Source organism: Rhinopithecus roxellana, chromosome 11 (assembly GCF_007565055.1).
Source record: "Rhinopithecus roxellana isolate Shanxi Qingling chromosome 11, ASM756505v1, whole genome shotgun sequence".
Taxonomy (NCBI): Eukaryota; Metazoa; Chordata; class Mammalia; order Primates; family Cercopithecidae; genus Rhinopithecus; species Rhinopithecus roxellana.
In genome coordinates this window covers 100,253,632-100,272,272 of record NC_044559.1, presented here as the reverse complement: position 1 = coordinate 100,272,272, position 18,641 = coordinate 100,253,632, and the positions used below count along the sequence as shown (strand labels likewise).

The following is an 18,641-nucleotide window of genomic DNA, read 5'->3' as shown; positions in this document are numbered from 1 at the left end:
ATGGGGTTCTTGGGTAGAAAGTATAAAGCAATGGAGAGGGTTGTAAAAGAATAATTGAAAATCACTTCATTACACTATTATTTATATCATCCTTTATTCTTTTAGAGTGCATGTTTGGAAGGCAGTAATTTAAACTAAGTTCTATTTTGTTTGGGTTTTAACTGTTGAAACTTCTGTAGGTAATCAATATCACATGCCGCTTAACTGAAAAATGATCTCAACAGTCTCTTTCATTCAAGGTTGTCTTTGATACTTTTGAGGATTAACTCAAAGTCTTTGCAGAGGAAGCTTGGGACAGCAGTTACTCTTGTGGAGATTAGTCATAGGCTTCATGTTTTTAAAATACAGTTGAAGAGGTGTTCACCCTCTATGGTGGTTGTAAAGATTACGTGTGTGTGATATTTAACGTGCTTAGTGCCTAGAATACAGTAAATGCTCAACTAACTCCACTTCCTTTTGCCCTACACATTTGCCTGGATAACAAGTTATGCCCAGACCTCTTCACAAAGATAACTAACTCAGAGGAGCATTCCTTGATCCACTGATTATAAGAAGCCCTCTAATATATCTCTTTAAAGTAACCTCTATTTTTCCTTTACAGTACTTGGTTTGTAATTATATGCCTGTGGGTTTACTAAATTAATGTCTGTTTCTCTTGCTAGGCTCTTAGCATTTTGAAACTGTGTTTGTTTTTCTAGCCAGTGTCACACGCTAGCAGTAAAAGTAATATTTGTACAGGAACTTACTGACTGACAGAAAGTCTCCAGAGTACTTAGAATGCTGGTAGGCATACTGCATTTGTTTGATAAATAACTTGATAATCAGGTGGCCACAGACACTGACCTGTAAAATGCATTTAGAAAAAAATGATCTTGAATCCAGAATTGTTCCTGAGAGGAAAGTACTTGCTGGGCTTTAACTGTACAGCAACTTTGATCATGTGAAATTAAAATGTATGCTTCTTCCTGTTTCAGAAGCTGAAGAAGCCAAAGAGTACATACAGTCCAATGTCTGTCTGGCTCAGGTACCAGACAAGGTTTTAGAGTTATCAGTGTTGAGTCTTGCTCACAAAAGGCTTAGCTTCAAACACTGAAGCACCTCTCTCCATAACTTCCGTCTCAATTGTTAAGAAAATATTTTTCAAATGAATAAATTTTGTTTGCACAAGTCAAAAGAATTTGAAGTTTCCTTATACTATGAACAGATATTTATTAAGCACCTATTATGTACAATGGTTTGGAAGACAAGCCATTCATGGAGGAGAACTGGTTTTTTTTTTAACCAGAAATCCAAGGGGACTTTTCTGAAATTGAAGAGCAATAACAGGAGGCTAGAGTGGGTTGTGCAAGGAGCAGCCAGACACAGGGGAGGAGAAAATGAAAAAAAAAAAAAAAAAAAGAAAAGTAAGCATTTTGGGGGTGATTGAAATATGGGGCAAAAGAGAGAGATTTCAGCTGCTGTTATGAATGGGAAATGTATTGTTACCTATTGCTATGTAACAAATTACCCCAAGCCTGGGTGCTTAAAACAGCAAATATTTAGAAATACACAATTCTGTGGGTCAGGGATCTGAGCGCAGTCTAGCTATGTGGTACTTGCTCAGGGTCTTTCATGATGTTTCAGTCAAGCTGTCAATCAGGCCTGCATTCATCTTAGGGATCAGCTAGAGGAGGATCTACTTCCAAGCTCACTCAGGCATCTGTAGGTGGGCCTTAGGCTCTCGCCTTGTGGGCCTCTCCAGATGCTGCCGAGTGTCCTTGTAGTGTAGCAACAGGCATCACCAGTGCAAGAGAGAGATCAAGAGAGGAACCAAGATGGAAGCCACAGGTTTTTTATAGCCTCATCTTGGAAGTGGTATTCTGCCATTTCTGCCATATTCTATTCACTAGAAGAAAGGCACTAAGCCCAGCCCACTTTCAGGGAGAAAGTTCTAGAACATTTGGAAGAATTTGGGCATATATTTATATATGTGTGTGTGTGTGTGTGTGTGTGTGTATGTGTGTATTGTGTGTGTGTGTGTGTATATATATATATATATTTTTTTTTTTTTTTTTTTTTTTTTTTTTAGACAGGGTTTCACCCTGTCACGCAGGCTGGAATGCAGTTGCACGATCTCGGCTCACTGCAACCTCCACCTCCCAGGTTCAAGCGATTCTCCTGATTCAGCCTCCTGAGTAGCTGGAATTACAGGTGCCTGCCACCATGCCCAGCTAATTTTTTTTTTGTATTTTTAGTAGAGATGGGGGTTTCACCACGTTGTCCAGGCTGGTCTCGAACTACTGGCCTCAAGTGTTCCATCTGCCCACCTCAGCCTCCCAAAGTGTTGGGATTACAGGCGTGAGCCACTGTGCCTGGCCTTTGCACATATTTTTAAAACTAACAGAAAACTTAGGAGAGTATCCAGGTCTCTGTGTGATGCCCTATGTATCATCTTTGGGCTGAGCTTTTAAAGAAAGCTAAAGATATATAGTAAGGAGTCACCATTTCCCTCAAGCTCCTAGGAATCAGTTGTGTGTAGGGGGCAGCAAGAGGAGTTTATGTGAGTGCATATGTGAGAGAGAGAGAGAGTGTGTGTCTGTGAGTGAGAGAGAGAGCGTGAGTGAGAGAGAGCATGAGAGAGCAGAGGCAGGCTTGAAGGCCGCCTGGCTAAAGTCAGATTACATATAAATTGATACCAAAAAGCACAGTGCCTTAGTTCAAATCAATGGTGGTCTACAGAAGGGAGGATTCAGCATGGTCTACAGAAGTCAGAAAAGTCTTCATAGAAGAAACATGAGTTGCTCCAGGTCATGAATATTAGTATGTTGTATTTATTTAATGTATTTTGCTTATTACTGAGGAAAATATCATTCAAGTCAGATTTCCACTCTTTAAATGAAGTAAAATAACTGGGTTCATTTGTGAGCTTATATTATGTCTTTTTTTCCAATCTAAAATACCTTATCTTTTTTATATGAAAGTCCCTTATTCTTTAAGTTACTGTGTATTGAATAGGAGCAAAAAAAAATTCCTAGAATAATGGATGATCTATCTCTTTGGTGTTCCCGCTGTTTAGAGTATGACATGTGTATGTGTGTGTGTGTGTGTGTGTGTGTGTGTGTGTTCGTGCGCCTCCTCACAAGCTTTGGTACATTTATATGATACTGTATGTACCAGGCATGCAAATCTTGAAATAAGGGAAAGTAGGTTGCATCTCTCATCTAAATTCTTCTTAGTCCAAAATCAGTGCTCTGGGAGCTATGAAACTCCATATTCATCAGTCAAACTTGCCACTTGTGCTGTGGTCATTAGTGGTTCAGGCAAACAGAAGAAAAAGCAACTTCCCTCTACCACATCTCCCCTTATATTATTTCCTTGATCGAGCACAGAGCTATTTTGCCACAGAGAACTTTGTTGTGTTTTTTCTCCCTCTTCACTCCTATAATGTCAATGGTGCCGATGCAGCTGCATAATTTGCATAGAAAGTTTCTCAATTCTGCCATCAGAATACCAATCAGGTGGCCTCTTTCTAAGCATGTTTATTCTTTCTTAATTGACTCTTCACTTGCATGCTTTCCTGCACAATGCATATCTGCTTGTATATTCTCAGCCATCTCTCAAACACTCACCAAGCCTAAAGAGTGGCCTCATAAGCCAACTTGAACACTATGAAAACATTAGTATGTGGCCCAATATTATAGAACTGTGATCAAAATCTTCTTTTTTAAAAAAACAATCAATAAAAATATATCACCCTAGAGTCTTGGTTGACTTACATTGACATGTAAGTCTGCATTCACCAAGATAGAGCCAGCTACATATTTATGGTAAGTGACCTTTTAGTTATAAACAACTGCATTTATCCACTCCAACTGTAAGTAATCCTACATGATTTCCAGCCCATAGAAAGGAATTCACTTTGTCATTCTGTTAGTAATTGCTACCCAGAGTAAGACTGGCTGATCATAAATTTTGGACTTTACTAATGAGAATAACATTTGGAAGTATACTCGTGGGAAGAATAGGACAAAATAGTTTAAATTGAAAGTCCTAAAAAATCCTAGAAAAATCTGGGTTTGATGGTCACATACTCATAGATCATCTAGTTCAATTTCCCTTCTAGTGCTTTAAACAACTTCAGAAAATATCATTCAACAAAAGCCATATTGCTAAACTTGAAATATATTCAATGAAGATGTAACCTATTACCTCTCAATTCATTCCGACAAACTTAAAGTGCCATCTGTCTGCCAGGACCTGTGCTGAGAGTTGGTAGTATAAAACTGAGGAAGGCCTAAGCCTCTGCCCTCCCACATTTCATCCCTTCCATTTCTAGATACTTCTATATTTAGAAAGGAATTGCATTTATTTAGTAAAAATCCTCCCTAGAAGATCCAGTGATCTTTGGTTTGCCATCTGGGAGTTATGCAGACAAGACAAATCTCTTCTTTATCTTGCTAGTCCTTTAGATTTGAAGACAGTTATTATATCCACTCTGAATCTTTTCTTTTTCAGAGGCCTCTGGTCCTGGAAAATCCAGGTTATTTTCCTTTGAAAACATTTTGATTTGAAAATGTTCACTTCAAAACGTGGGTTGCTGAACCTGATACAGTTTACTTTAGGCATGCACGTCTGGGCATCCTAAAAAAGACTGAAAAGAACACTTTAAGCCAGAAGTATGGATTATTAATGGATTCTGTGGGTTTGTAATCACAGAATGGAAACATGATTTTTCTTAGACTGCATTCATCCCCCCAAGTCCTGCCATCTATTGGCCAGATAGTTTCATAAATAGCAGAGTAAATCCCCTTAGCTAAAGCCCTTGTTTTCTAGGTCATATTGTTATCACCCTGGACATTTTTTATGACTTATATAACTCATGAATAATAACATACTCATCCTCAAGTAATAATTAAATCTTCATTTGCAATAGAACCTTTTGCTTTAGGGAAAAAGAGCACTGCCTAATCACATAAACATGAAATGCATCTGTTCAAAATAAAACAGACATTTTTATAATGTTATGCATTTTTAAAAAGTTAAATAAGCAAGGAAAAAAGAAATAATGCTGAGTAAGGAAAATAAAAGGGAACGCAGTAAAACTTTGGTAGTTTAAGCTGTTACTTTTTAAAAACGAGAACATGTATATATGCTATAATACATGCTGATTGCAAAAAATAGTTTCAGAAAATAATTTCATAAAGGTAAGTACAAAGGAAAGAGAAAGCGAAGATTATCTGGTATACCATCGACATCAAATGCTCTTCATCATTTTCTTGACAACCCAGGACTACTGCTAGTAATTTGATGTATGTCCTTCGGGACTTGTTCTCTCTCTCTCTGTGTATGTATATGTATACATATACATAAACAGATGTGGATGTAAAACTATAAACTGCAGTCACAATGGACACAATTAGCTTGTTATCAAATAACTAACACAGTGTGAATAACTTTCCATTGTAAGTACAACACTATATGAATACTCTTAATGATGACAGAATTATATAGAGGCACTATAAGAATTTTAAACTTCTTTCTAATAACAGACATTTGGCTACTCCACAGATTTTTTTCCATTATAATCAAACATATATGCACCCATATTTCTGCCCATTGTCTTATTATCTACTTGGGATAAACCCAGTGAAGGACAATCCTTGGCTCAAAAGGTAAATACAAATAAAAAAATTGATATATCTTGCCAAACCACTCTCTGAAAAGTTTACCAATGTACATTCTTCCCAGCGGTTATGAGAATGCCATTCATCACATTCTCACAAGCCAATGGTTTCATTTTAATTTTCGAGAATTTGATTTTTGTTGAATCTACGTTTCTTTGGGTACTATGAAGGCTGAAAATCTTCGCATAAGTTTATTGGCTATTTATATATTTTCTTTTGTAAATATGCTTTGTTAATTTTCCCATTAGTGTGGTAACCTTTTTCTTATTGATTATATAGAATATTAAGACTGTTACGTCTTTTCTGTCATTTATACTGGAAATTTTATTTTTAGAGTTTGATTTTTAACTTCGTTTATGATGTTTCCTTCCCCTAGAACAGAAATTATAAATTTTGATATAGTCAATAATATTAGTGGCCTCTGGTATCTTACAGTCTTGACTTACAATGGGCTATAGTTAGCCATTTCCCAAGGTGGTCCATATAAGGCAGTTTATAATAAAAAACATGACTAATATAAACATGTGTTATTCTATTACCAGCTTTTAATTTCCTGGTCATGGACTTAATGATTAATAATTTAAGAGATTGATCTAGGTTTTTCAGTCTACACACCAAAATAATATTTTCCAAATACAACTTTGTGTAATTAATCAATAAAATAAAATCTTCCTCCTTTACATTAATTGATTAGTAAACAATTATTGAACACTAGGTGAATGTATGTAACTCCTATACTCAGAAAAACAGGAGAAACAATAATATCAGTTACCCGGATCTCATGGAATTATAGATAGTAATTGGTTGCTTAAGATATCACTTTATAATTAGAAGTCAATTTCTAGGAGAGTGTATGATGACAGTATTTTTGAACAAGACATTTAATGTAGGGGAAATAACAAGTAAAAGGTAATGTAAGAGAAAGTACTTTTTATTCCTTCCTTCTTTGCTAATTTTTTTTTTCTGTAAGAAAAGTGTCTCTCAGACGAAGCTATGAGGGGATAGTAGGCATGGGTTGGTAGGAAAATGTTGGAGAACTTTTCAGGCAGCAGTAAGAACAGCCTCATACTGCGAGGCAGAGGGAAATGAGAAAGCTGTAATTATGAAAAGGCCAACCTAGCTCAATCAGAGAACTGGTCACAGAGGAGCTAAGATTGATGCTCTTGGGGCAACAGATGGGAAGACTTGGGTGACAGACTCAAGAGTTGAGATGCCATGTGATCTGTGATGGAAATCATCTTTAAATTATGCTCCTGCCATTTATCAATTATTTTGCTGGAGACAGATTCCTTGAATTTCTCTTAAAAGATTTATATTTAGAGAGGGATGATTATTTTTCTGTGCTTTGGAGAAAAATGACTGGAGTGAAGTTTGATAAATTGTATATCCAAGCATCAACCATTTTCTTTAAATGATAGATTCTAAAGTCAGTTAGTCACACATGCCAGGTAGAGCAGATAGAGTTATTTTAACACAACAATTTCTGATTGATTTTCTTTAGCAACACCCAATGTGAGTAGGTCAAACTACAAATTATGCCCTGTATGATTTTCCCTTCCAGTAGTTTGCTAATAGGATCCTCCAATGAGACAAAAGCCTTTTTCAAGATTAAAAACATCATCTGGATAAGTTTAGATTATTTTGATAGGTACATCTCAAGGGTAAACTGAAGAGAAAAGAGGTATCTTTATGGCTATGCTTCAGTTGCCTTCCTCCTTTCCAAAATATGATCTAATGTGTGATGCTGTTTTGGTCCTTTTTTTTCTTAAAAGGGTGAATGTTTACATAAGTCTCATAGTTTGTTTATTCAGGACACTATAACCTTATAGTTTAAAGAAAGAAAATAAAATTTGTGTTTTTATATGGTTATTTTCTGCCACAAAGCTAACAATGTTTAAGCATAGTGTCATTAACACCCACAATCTGTGTAGGTTTTGAAATAAGGAAGGAAAAAGTGTTTTATTTTGTTTTTGCTATAGGAATAAGTGCTCAGAACATGAAATTATATACAGTTGGCATTCACTGACTTTAGAGAGGTACATTTATTGACCTTAAGTGGTATTATTTCGGGTTATGAAAGGCTGCCAAAATGTGACTCTAGTCAAGGTAACTACTTAGGCATGTTTATGATTTTCTTTAAATATCCTTCTAAATATATCATATTTATTATAGTTAGATTCTGCTACAGAACCGCTTTTGAAAACAGGGCCTCCACCAATGACTGCACGGTCTGTACAATGCACAACTCCATTAAACACGTGGACTGCAATGTGAGTGGTTTCCCTGGAGCTGTGCAATGGGGCTTATGTGAAAAATGTCCATGCTGCAAAATAAAATCTTGAAACAGATTGAGTGAGTTGGCTTAAATGGTTACAAATAAAGCTATACTATCTATCACATTTTGTAAGTTAGAGAAATTATTAAAGCAGATTTATTCTTATGTTTTTATATCCAAACACAAATGCATATATATGTGTGTGTGTGGTGAAATGCATACATACGATATAACCTTTGAAAATAAAAACGATCTAAGATTTGATGTGTTGCCACTTTGGTGAAATTAAGCTGAATAAATATTTTTACAATATGATAAATATGCATAATTCATGATAGAAATTTTATTTTCTTGGGGAAAACTTGGGATGTTATAGCACAACACCAGATTTTTACTCTATAAATGACTTTTTAGCCAAACCTAGTTTATACTGAAAATTTAAATATGGTAGCAACACACTTGTAAAGCACTTAATATTTTATGGATTGAGAGTTCACGTATTTTTTCCCATGCAGCCTTTCATCTTGTAAAAACCCAGATGAAGTCACTCTATCAATATGTTAGTATATAAGCTTGCTTATATGCTGCACTTAATTCACAAAATGTGCCTTAGTACTATACTTCTCGGGAATGAACTAGGGAACAATTTTATTATTGTACAAAAATATGCGAAGACACTCACATTGTAAAAGCCTAACATTAAATCTGAAATATACAGAATAAAATGTCCCTTTTCACATGCTATTCCATTCCTATTTCCACCCAACTGTCCAAAGGTAAGCCATATTAATTGTTAATATAAATTCTTTTGGTTTTTATACAATCACTTACATGCATATACACGTCTATATATTTTCATTTTTATTTGCTTTTAAAAATAAATGGGAACACTATTCATATTGTTCTACTTCTATACTTTTTAAATTAAGAATATATTGTAGAGATATTAACATAACCATACATAGGAATCTACTACATTCATTCTAAAGACTTGATAGTTTTTTATAGTGTGACTGTACTTCATTTTATTTAAATGAATGTACACATGAAGTATTTATTGAGTACTTCATTTAAATAAAGTATTTCCCTTCTGATTTACCTTCTGCAATTTTTAGCTGTAATAAACCATGCTTTGATGAATATTCAGGTATGAATAGCTTTATATAATATGAGTACATATGTCTATAGAGAAGATACTTTGAATTTAGGGAAGAAAGATATTCACATTCACAAAAACTTTATAGATTTTGCCAATCTGCTCTCCACAGTGGCTTTACAAATTTAACGTTGCACTAACTAAATATAGCTATGTTTTCTTGCAGCCTCATTAACAAGATATTAATCCATCTTTTACTATTAGCCAATCTTATATTTAAGAAATACATACTTTTTGCAGGTCCTTGATAACTATTAAGGTTGGATATCTTTATATCTGTTTATTGGTAAAGTATGTTATCTGTTCATATTCTTTGCCCATGTTTCTGTTGCCTTGTTTGCCTTTTTCTTATTTTATCAAAGAAACTATTTGTGTATAAAATATTTTTGGGCTGGAATTGGTGGCTCACACCTGTAATCCCAGCACTTCAGGAGGCTGAAGCTGAAGGATCTCTTGAGGCCAGGAATTCAAGATCAGCCTGGGCAGCAAAGTGAGACCTCCATCTCAACGAAAAAAAAAAAAAAAAAAAAAAAAAAAAAACTTAGCTGGGTATGAGGGTGTATGTCTGCAGTCCCAGCTACATGGGAGGCTGAGGTGGAAGGATCACTTGAGCCCAGGAGTTCAAAGCTTCAGTGAGCTATAATCATAACACTGCATTCCAGCCTGAGGAAAAGAATGAGACCCCATCTCTAAAACGATAAAAAAAATTTTTTTTGACCTTCATATGTTAATTTGCAAATGTTTTCTCCCAGTGACTTAAAATTTTATTCACGGTATTTTTCATCACATGTTAAAAAAATTTATATAGCCAATTCCACAATTAAACTATTTTCCTTAATATTTTTCTCATATTTATTACTATAGTTTTGCATTTTAAATTTAGTACTTCAACTGATTTTATTGTTCCATCCTCCTCCTCTCTTAGCTTAGCATTATCATTTATTCAATGCTTACCCCAAGGATATAATATGCATCCTTAACTTATTAAATATTTATAAATAAGTACTTTTACTTTCCTCAAACAACAGGAGGGGGCTTAGAAAACTGACTCACTTACCTTGCTGTCAACTTATATGCTATTGTCATTGTGTATTTTAAACCTCACAAAACATTTTGTGTAACACGTTTAATATTAATTTAGATTGATCGATCTATCTATCTATCCATCCATCCTAATCTGTCCCGTTTCACTTGCTCTTCATTCCTTTCTATTTCTCTCACTTGCTGTTTGGAATCATTTTCTTTATGCCCAGAGAGCACCCATTAGTACTTCCTTTAGTGTGTTTCTGTTTGTAATAAATTTTCTAATTTTTTAATCTAAAAATCCCTCTATTAAAATCCTCATATTGTCTGTTTATATTCTTTGCCCATGTTTACGCTGCCTTGTTTGCCTTTTTCTTATTTTATCACAGAAAGTGTTTTTTCTTTGAATGAAGTTCTAGATTGACAGTTATTTTCTTAAGACGATTTGAAATTACTTTGTGGTCCTCTGGCTGTCATTGTTACTGTTGAGACGTTGGCTGTCAGTCTCATTGTTACTTCTCTGAAGGAGATATGTCTTTTGTTTTCTATGGCCGGTTTTAAGATTGTCTTCATCTTTCGTTTTTAGAAATTTTACTATAATATGCTTAGGTGGAGATTTACATGTATTTGAGGTTCAAGTAAATCCTAAATCTGTGTCCTAATGGTGTTGACTAGTTCTGGAAAATTAACTCTTCACATGTGACTTCTATATTCTCATTCTAGAATTGACTTTTGTTCTCTCATTATACCTTTTACTATATCCATACTCTCTCATCCATTTTCTGTGTTTACCATGCTTTTGCATCCCCATGCTTTATTTTAGATTTTTTTCTTTTGATTTATCTTCCAGTTTACCAATTTTTCTCTTCAGCTATGGACTAACTTGTTAAACACATCCACTTGGTTTTGAATTTTTATTGTATTTTTCTATTTCAAAACTTCCATTTAATATTGTAATCATTTTTATCTGCTAAAATTTATATATTTCATTTTCAAGAGTATTTTTTAGAATATTTCTTAAGGATAATTATTTTCAAGTACATGACCAATTACTCCATCATCTGGAACACTTGTGGTCTATTTTTGTTTTCTGTGTGATTTTTATTATGTAACAGACATTGGTTATGAAAAACTGTTGATACAATCTGGAGTGTAGCATGATTTTATTTTACAGAGGAAGTTAACAACACTATACACAGCTAACCTGAATCCACCAGAAATGGAGAAAATTTGAAATTGAAGTTCAGTCCATGGTAGTTAGGGCTGATCTCCTAAAATGTGGTCTTGTGCAGACCCAACATGCTACTTGTAAAATTTGCTATATTCTCTTCCCCCTCCAATTTTTGTTCTCCTAGCTCCATGTGTCTACCAAAGCTTCAATTCTCAGCTTTTAAGTTTCTTAGCTACCTTTTCCAAACTTGTAGATGTCTATAGGTAGAAAGCATTTGTGACTGTCAGGCTCATAATCTTTTTTGAGCTTTGCTAGCTGAGCTTTCAAACATTTAAGTCTTAAAACAATCTTGTCCAGTTTTTCCAGTTGTTCTCAGTGGAAGTATTGACCAAATTATAGTTTGCCATTAAGGAATATGTCTTCCATTATGGGAAATGAACCTCTTAATAAATTGGATTTATTTTTAAGTTTGGTATAAGGTAAAAATCTAATTTGTTTTTAACAAACATGTAGCCAATTATCCCAAGTAACTTTACATGCCAATTTACTAAATATTAATATATGCCACATACTAAAAATCCACATATGCACAGGTTTATTTCTAAATTTCATATTTAAGAAAAATGAACAATAATAATTAAGTATTAAAAAGAACTATGAGAAGGAGATGACAAGCCAGTTGATAAAGTTGTGGCCTCTTCCTCCAACTTCCAGGCCAACAGTGTGACATCTTCAAATCTCCCTTTTTCTGACTCTGACCCTCCTGCCTTCCTCTTTCTCTTACATGGAGATTACATTGATCCCACTTCAGTAATCTAGAATAATCGCTCCATCTCAAATTCATAAACTTAATCAAATCTGCAAAGTCCCTTTTACCATGGAAAGGAATACACTAACAAGTTCCAGGAATTAGTAACAGTCATCATCAACTATGTGGCCAATATTCAAATGCTCCGATGATCTCATAACTGTTTTGTGTTTGTGGTTTGGCTTGTCTATCTGTCTGTTTGAAGTAGGATCCAAATAAGATACCTACATTGAATTTGATTCAGTCATTTTTTAATCCACAGGTTCACCTTTTATGTTTTTTTTTATTTCTTTGAGATTTATTTGTTGAATATTCCATGTCTTCTGTCCTGTAGAATCTCCTATACCCTGGTTTGCTAATTGCCTTTTTGTGATATCCTTAACATATTCCTTTATCTTCCATATTTCCAGTAAATGAGAAGTTAGTGTTAGAAGACTGACTAAAAGACTATCGAGTTCAAATTGCAAGAGCAATTTATATGGGGTTTTGTATAATTTTATTAACAAGCAAGTGATGTCTGGTTTTCTTTCTTTTTGTGATGTCAGGAGCTACTCATCATCATTGCCTAGATCTATTATTTTATTAAAGGTTGACAAATGGTGATATTCTATTTCATCATTCTGTTCTCACTTATGAAATGGACACTTCTATGATTAGAGGGGATTTATGTTTTTTTCTCATCTATCCACGATTAAAGAAACTAAATTTCATCAGTGTTATCTAACTTGAATGCTTGCCTAAGAGTTAAATTTCAAACATTCATGTGTTTGTCTTGTGGCCATTATTTGGTCCCAGAGCCCTGATATCAGCATGAATAATCATATTACTGGGGCAGGCCCCTACCTCCTCCATGAAAGGGTTAGCAAACACTTCTAAAATGTACCAAGGGTTAGCAAACACTTCTAAAATGTCGTAAAATACTTTCACTAATCCTTTAAAATGCCATGAGTGGCCTAATTCTTAAAGACCCAACATCATTCTCTTAAAGATTTTTTTTTCATTGCTCTGGTCAGCCTGGGGAAAATACAAATGACAATGGAAAATAAAGCAGCCAATCCCTGTCTACTTTCTCCGTTTTATCTTTCCATAGTGTAAATGTCACCTAAATATATCCTTACAATATAGAAGAAAGGCATGATTGTGTAATTAACAAAGGAAAAGGGAGTTCTTTCTGAAATTTTTTCTTGATCACTCTAAATATCTACTTATGCTGTTACTGAAGCCACTATCATTTCCCCAAAGTTTTGCTTGAATACATGAGATAGGATTATATTCCAAACTGATAATTATTGCAAGGGCTGTCACACGATATGATGTAATTCTGAAATGGAAACGTTTTTCAGTGAAACTTTGTCAAGTGACACCTAATTTAAGCTACAGTATGAGGAGACTGCAAAGAAGTAATTTTTAGGAAAGTCAGAAGCAAAAAGGGTTCCTTGTTTTCTGGCAGTTCACTTTTAAAAGGCTGGCATTAGAGCAAGTACCCAAATGAAGAGTGAGTAATGGTGACTGAGGTGTTTATGAAGCAAGTAATTTATAAATTCCAGAATAACAATACCCAGGAAGTCAGAATAGCTGGCATGTTCCGTGTGTTTCTTAATATCAGGAAAATTACAAAGGTAATGTGAATATCCCCTTACTCACTGTTTATTTCTGATTATTGCCACTCCTGTCCCTAGTACTTCTAGGAGGCAACAAAGCCCCCTAAAGTAATTGAGGACCTACAGAAGCACTATTTTTTAATGGCATCTTTAGTCTCTTTAAAATGATTTCCTGGAATCTACAAGGAACTTAAACAAATTTACAAGAAAAAACAACCCCATCAAAAAGTGGGTGAAGGACATGAACAGACACTTCTCAAAAGAAGACATTTATGTAGCCAAGAAACATATGAAAAGAAGCTCATCATTACTGATCATTAGAGAAATGCAAATCAAAACCACAATGAGATACCATCTCGTGGCAGTTAGAATGGCGATCATTAAAAAGTCAGGAAACAACAGATGCTGGAGAGGATATGGAGAAACAGGAATGCTTTTACACTGTTGGTGGGAGTGTAAATTACTTCAACCATTGTGGAAGACAGTGTGCAATTCCTCAAGGATCTAGAACCAGAAATACTATTTGACCCAGCAATCCCATTACTGGGTATATACCCAAAGGATTATAAATCATGCTACTATAAAGACACATGCACACGCGTGTTTATTGCAGGAGTATTCACAGTAGTAAATATTTGAAACCAAGTGAAATGCCCATCAATGACAGATTGGATAAAGAAAAGGTGGCACATATACACCATAGAATACTATGTAGCCATAAAAAAAGGATGAGTTCATGTCCTTTGCAGGGACATGGATGAAGCTGGAAACCATCATTCTCAGCAAACTAACACAGGAACAGAAAACCAAACACTGCATGTTCTCACTCATAAGTGGGAGTTGAACAATGAGAACACATGGACACAGGGAGGGGAACATCACACACCAGGGCCTGTCGGGGAGTGGGGAGTAAAGGGAGGGATAGTATCAGGAGAAATACCTAATGTAGATGATGGGTTGATGGGTGCAGCAAACCACTATGGCACGTGTATAGCTATTTAACAAACCTGCACGTTCTGCCCATGTATCCCAGAACTTAAAGTATAATAAAAAATAAAATAAAACAAAATAAAGTAAAAAAAAGTTTTCCTACTCAGGATTCATTTCTAGGAATTACAAATATATGATTATAAGTAAGCCTGTTTGAAAGTGTCTCCAGATAGGCCTTTCATTGTAGAACTGCTGTCCTAGGCACTGAATTGTTTATGTAGCATTAATTGAAGGGTTACTGTATCCAACATTGTACTATATGCTGTAGCAGAAAAGCAGCAGATATCCTTGTCTTCAGGAAAATTACTGTTGAGTTGTACTGACTATATCAACCCACAGGAAACAATTAGGAAACCATATAACACAGTAAATATTGATATGCTTATTGGTGCGGCAGTAGCCCAAACTCAGCAATAAGAGATCAGTTAGCACGCAATAATAGGATTGATTACAGAGTTTGTCTAAACCTTTTGTTTGAGATTATGATGCAATTAATGTAGGTTTGATTCATTGAGGAAGTGGGACTTAAATTAGGTCTTAAACAATGAGTAGAATGAAAAAAAAGCGAAAATAGAAGGGATTTCACTGAGTTATTACATTTACTTTATATAATTATTCTTTTTGCAAATTACTAGTTTATCAGTTTTTCTGATTTTGTTTTTATGAAGACATATGTACCTTATCCAATTGAACTTTGTCAAATAATCCATAAATACACAAAGTATAAATGATTCACAATGCTTTCAATGCCAAAAGACAGCTTATTTTCCTAATTCAAAGATCTCTTTATACAATTATTCTTTTTGCAAACTACGAGTTGGTTATATTAACACTTGAATAATCTTGACAAGAAGTTGCTTTAAGCAGTTAAAGATCCAGATGCTGATCAGCATGCATTAAGTGATTCTGCTTAATTGGTTCCATCTAGATAAATTACTTACCTCAGTTCCTATCACAATTTCTTCCCTGGCAGAGAAGAACATAAACTCATATAGCTTGTAGTGTTGAAATAAGCTGAAATATAAAATAAATGTGCACTCTGATACGTTGATTTCAGGAAAAAAACCCACAATATGTAAAAACATTTATTAAAGGAAACTTCATATTGACCAAGCTAATGCTATCAAACACCAAAATAGAATTAGCACCCTCCCTTATTCCAAAAGAAATTGTCTGGAAATGCTAAGAAATTAAGAGTTTTAGTTTTTAAGGAGATGACAATATAACACAATACCTAGAATAATATCAGTAAACCCATCTGTAATGAGTGGGTAAGTTAGAAATAAGGGAGAAATTGGATGGCATCTTGACCTTTCCTAGCTTAAAAGCAAATAATGCACCATTCCTAAATAACATGAAACTTCACATTATTTGCTATGTTTTGCTGCAAACAGGAGTCATTTTCCTCTGGTACAAATAGCACTGAATTATATAATCTACCTCTATATCAATTACTTCTCACATTCTCAAACTGTTTCAATGTTAAATTCATCTCTAATAATACCTGAAAAATGAGGGCACATGAATTAAAATCCATTTAGAAAATGTCTGAGTTGTTTGCAGAATATTTGGTCACACATGAAAGGGAAACATTAATTTAAGAAAGATAATTCCTTCATGCCTGTAATCCCAGCACTTTGGGAGGCCAAGGCGGGCAGATCACAAGGTTAGGAGATTGAGACCATCCTGGCTGACACCGTGAAACCCCATCTCTACTAAAAATACAAAAAATTAGCCGGGCATGGTGGTGGGCGCCTGTAGTCCCAGCTACTCGGGAGGCTGAGGTGGGAGAGTGGCCTGAACCCAGGAGGCAGACCTTGCAGTGAGCCAAGATCGTGCCACTACACTCCAGCCTAGGCGACAGAAAAAAAAAAAGATCATTTCTTCAGTTCTTACCCTAAAGACTAGGTGGTCAGCATACAAAACCCTATAAAGAACCAAAGGATAGGAGGTCCTTAAAATAAGTATTCTAGTAAGTTTAAGGAGCAATGCATTATTAAGAGTTAAAAATTTACTGAAGGGCTGACTTCTAATATCCTGTTTGTGATAATATTTGAATTTTTCTAGTTCTCTTCCTGCTGGTTGAGAAAATTAATAGACTCATAATACACCAAAATGCTCAAGAACAAAAAATTGTCTTAGTGGTTTCTCTTTCACTCCGGTGCCTTTTGCTATTTAAGGAAATTGATTTTAATATAACTGAGAAATTAACATTTGCAAAATGTAGCTACAGAGCATGTATAATAATGGCTTCTCCTGGATGTTGTAATGGATCAAAGTTTCAATTCATTTGAAATCAATGAAGAAATCCTCAGGCAGCTGAGTCTCTCTGAGTTATATTAGCAGTTGATCTCACTAGTAACACAATCCATTAAAAAGTGATGGGTGTGCAGACTCTGTCATGGTATTTTTTGGGGAAAAAAACCTCTTGTACATTCAAATTACTCATCAATATTCAGAAAAGTAACTTAGCTTTTCACATTACTTTGATTTGTTGGCTAGAAAAATACATCAAGATTAGTGAATTTTGATAATTCAGTGACGCAAAATAAATTCAAACTCTCCCTAACTTACACTGGTTATCTAGAGAAAGCCTTAAGGTCAAAAATATTACACTGGCAACAACAGATTTTAAGTAGAAAAATTAAAGACTATAGAGTATTTTGGAAACAACTTGGCTTCCTCTCAATGAACCAGCATAAAATTTCCCTTTCTCTATCTTGTGTCACACAAATAATTTAGTTCATAGATCTTCCTTCCTGAAATTTCATAGTCTTTCAGCCTTATTCTTTTCATTGCATATAGGAATTAGGTTGTCCCATGCCAAGAAGGAAATTCACTTCTTAACACTGAAAATAAAATGCGTGATTTGGATGTGGTGGTCAAAGGTGCAGACTTGGGGGCAAGGCCAGGACTTGTCCAGATTTACCAGGAGCGATTAGGTAGTGCTGCATGGGAACAAAGTGACACTTCAACTGCGATAATGCATTTTCTTCCTCTTCTGACTGACTCAACATCCTAGATTATTTTGTCAAACATTTAGTCTTAGTTCTAAATTGAAGAGAGATGAAGTGAAAATAATTCAAGATGTCTGGCTCGATGCCTGGAAGTGCAATACCCTGTGGTTTACAGAGCGGCAGGGTTGATTTTCTTTTTTTGGGTACATGCCTCTTATATTGAGTGTACACCTGAGATTACTATCGCCTAATTCCCATAAATAGATAGAATCCACAATGACAGACGTGTACTTGGGCCATATATATGTAAATGATGTTTTATACTAAAAAGCTGCAGAAGTATTTATATTTGTATACATTATACAATACATTGTACAAATGTAAAACTAGATTTGTACAGCTAGATTTGCCAGTACTTACAGTCATGTAGGGGAGGAAATTTGGTATTAGTTTTTTTCAAATCACAGACACAGGACAGAGTGTGTTAAGGGCATCAAATGAAATTTCCATTTTATTGTCAGTTAAGTTTCATGTGCTATGGGTCATGTTCTAAAAACTGCTTTACCTAAATTGACTAGGGGTTTTAGTGGTTGGGTAAACTTAGTATCGGGTTAAATTCAAACACTTATACTTTTGATAACTGGGTTACCTTCATATTTATAAAATTGCTTTGTAGTAATCAAAATGAAAAATATATGATTTCGTTGTTATTAAACTGTTTTTTTCCTTCAACTTTTCACTGTGAGGGTACATGTGCAGGATGTGTAGGTTTAAATGGGTGCCATGGTGGTTTGCTGCAGAGATCAACCTATCACTTAGGTATTAAGCCCAGCATCTATTAGTTATTCTTCTTGATGCTGCCCCTCCTCGCAGTTCCCCCTAAACTCTCATTTGTGGACTTTTGAGGGATTCTCAACAGGTGTTGTAGAAAAGCATATTTTCTTTTACCCAACTTCAGAATCAATTCCAGATATCCTACTAACTGATATTTTATAGT

At 34.8% G+C, this 18,641-nt stretch overlaps 1 protein-coding gene across 2 annotated transcripts in view; it reads right to left on the bottom strand.

The window, feature by feature from the left end:
- The window catches only part of CABCOCO1 (ciliary associated calcium binding coiled-coil 1), a 104,633-nt gene that overhangs the window by 60,849 nt on the left and 25,143 nt on the right, over positions 1-18,641 (bottom strand). The window contains exons 5-6 of one of the 2 annotated variants that reach the window (XM_030941066.1): positions 15,629-15,701; positions 3,503-4,630 (exon numbers count right to left, since the gene is read on the bottom strand). In XM_030941066.1, the coding sequence (XP_030796926.1) occupies positions 4,598-4,630; positions 15,629-15,701 (106 nt within the window). In that variant the 3' untranslated portion in view covers positions 3,503-4,597. Of the gene's footprint in view, positions 1-3,502; positions 4,631-15,628; positions 15,702-18,641 lie in introns of those variants that run through there. The other variant, XM_010376260.2, reaches the window with a different exon arrangement.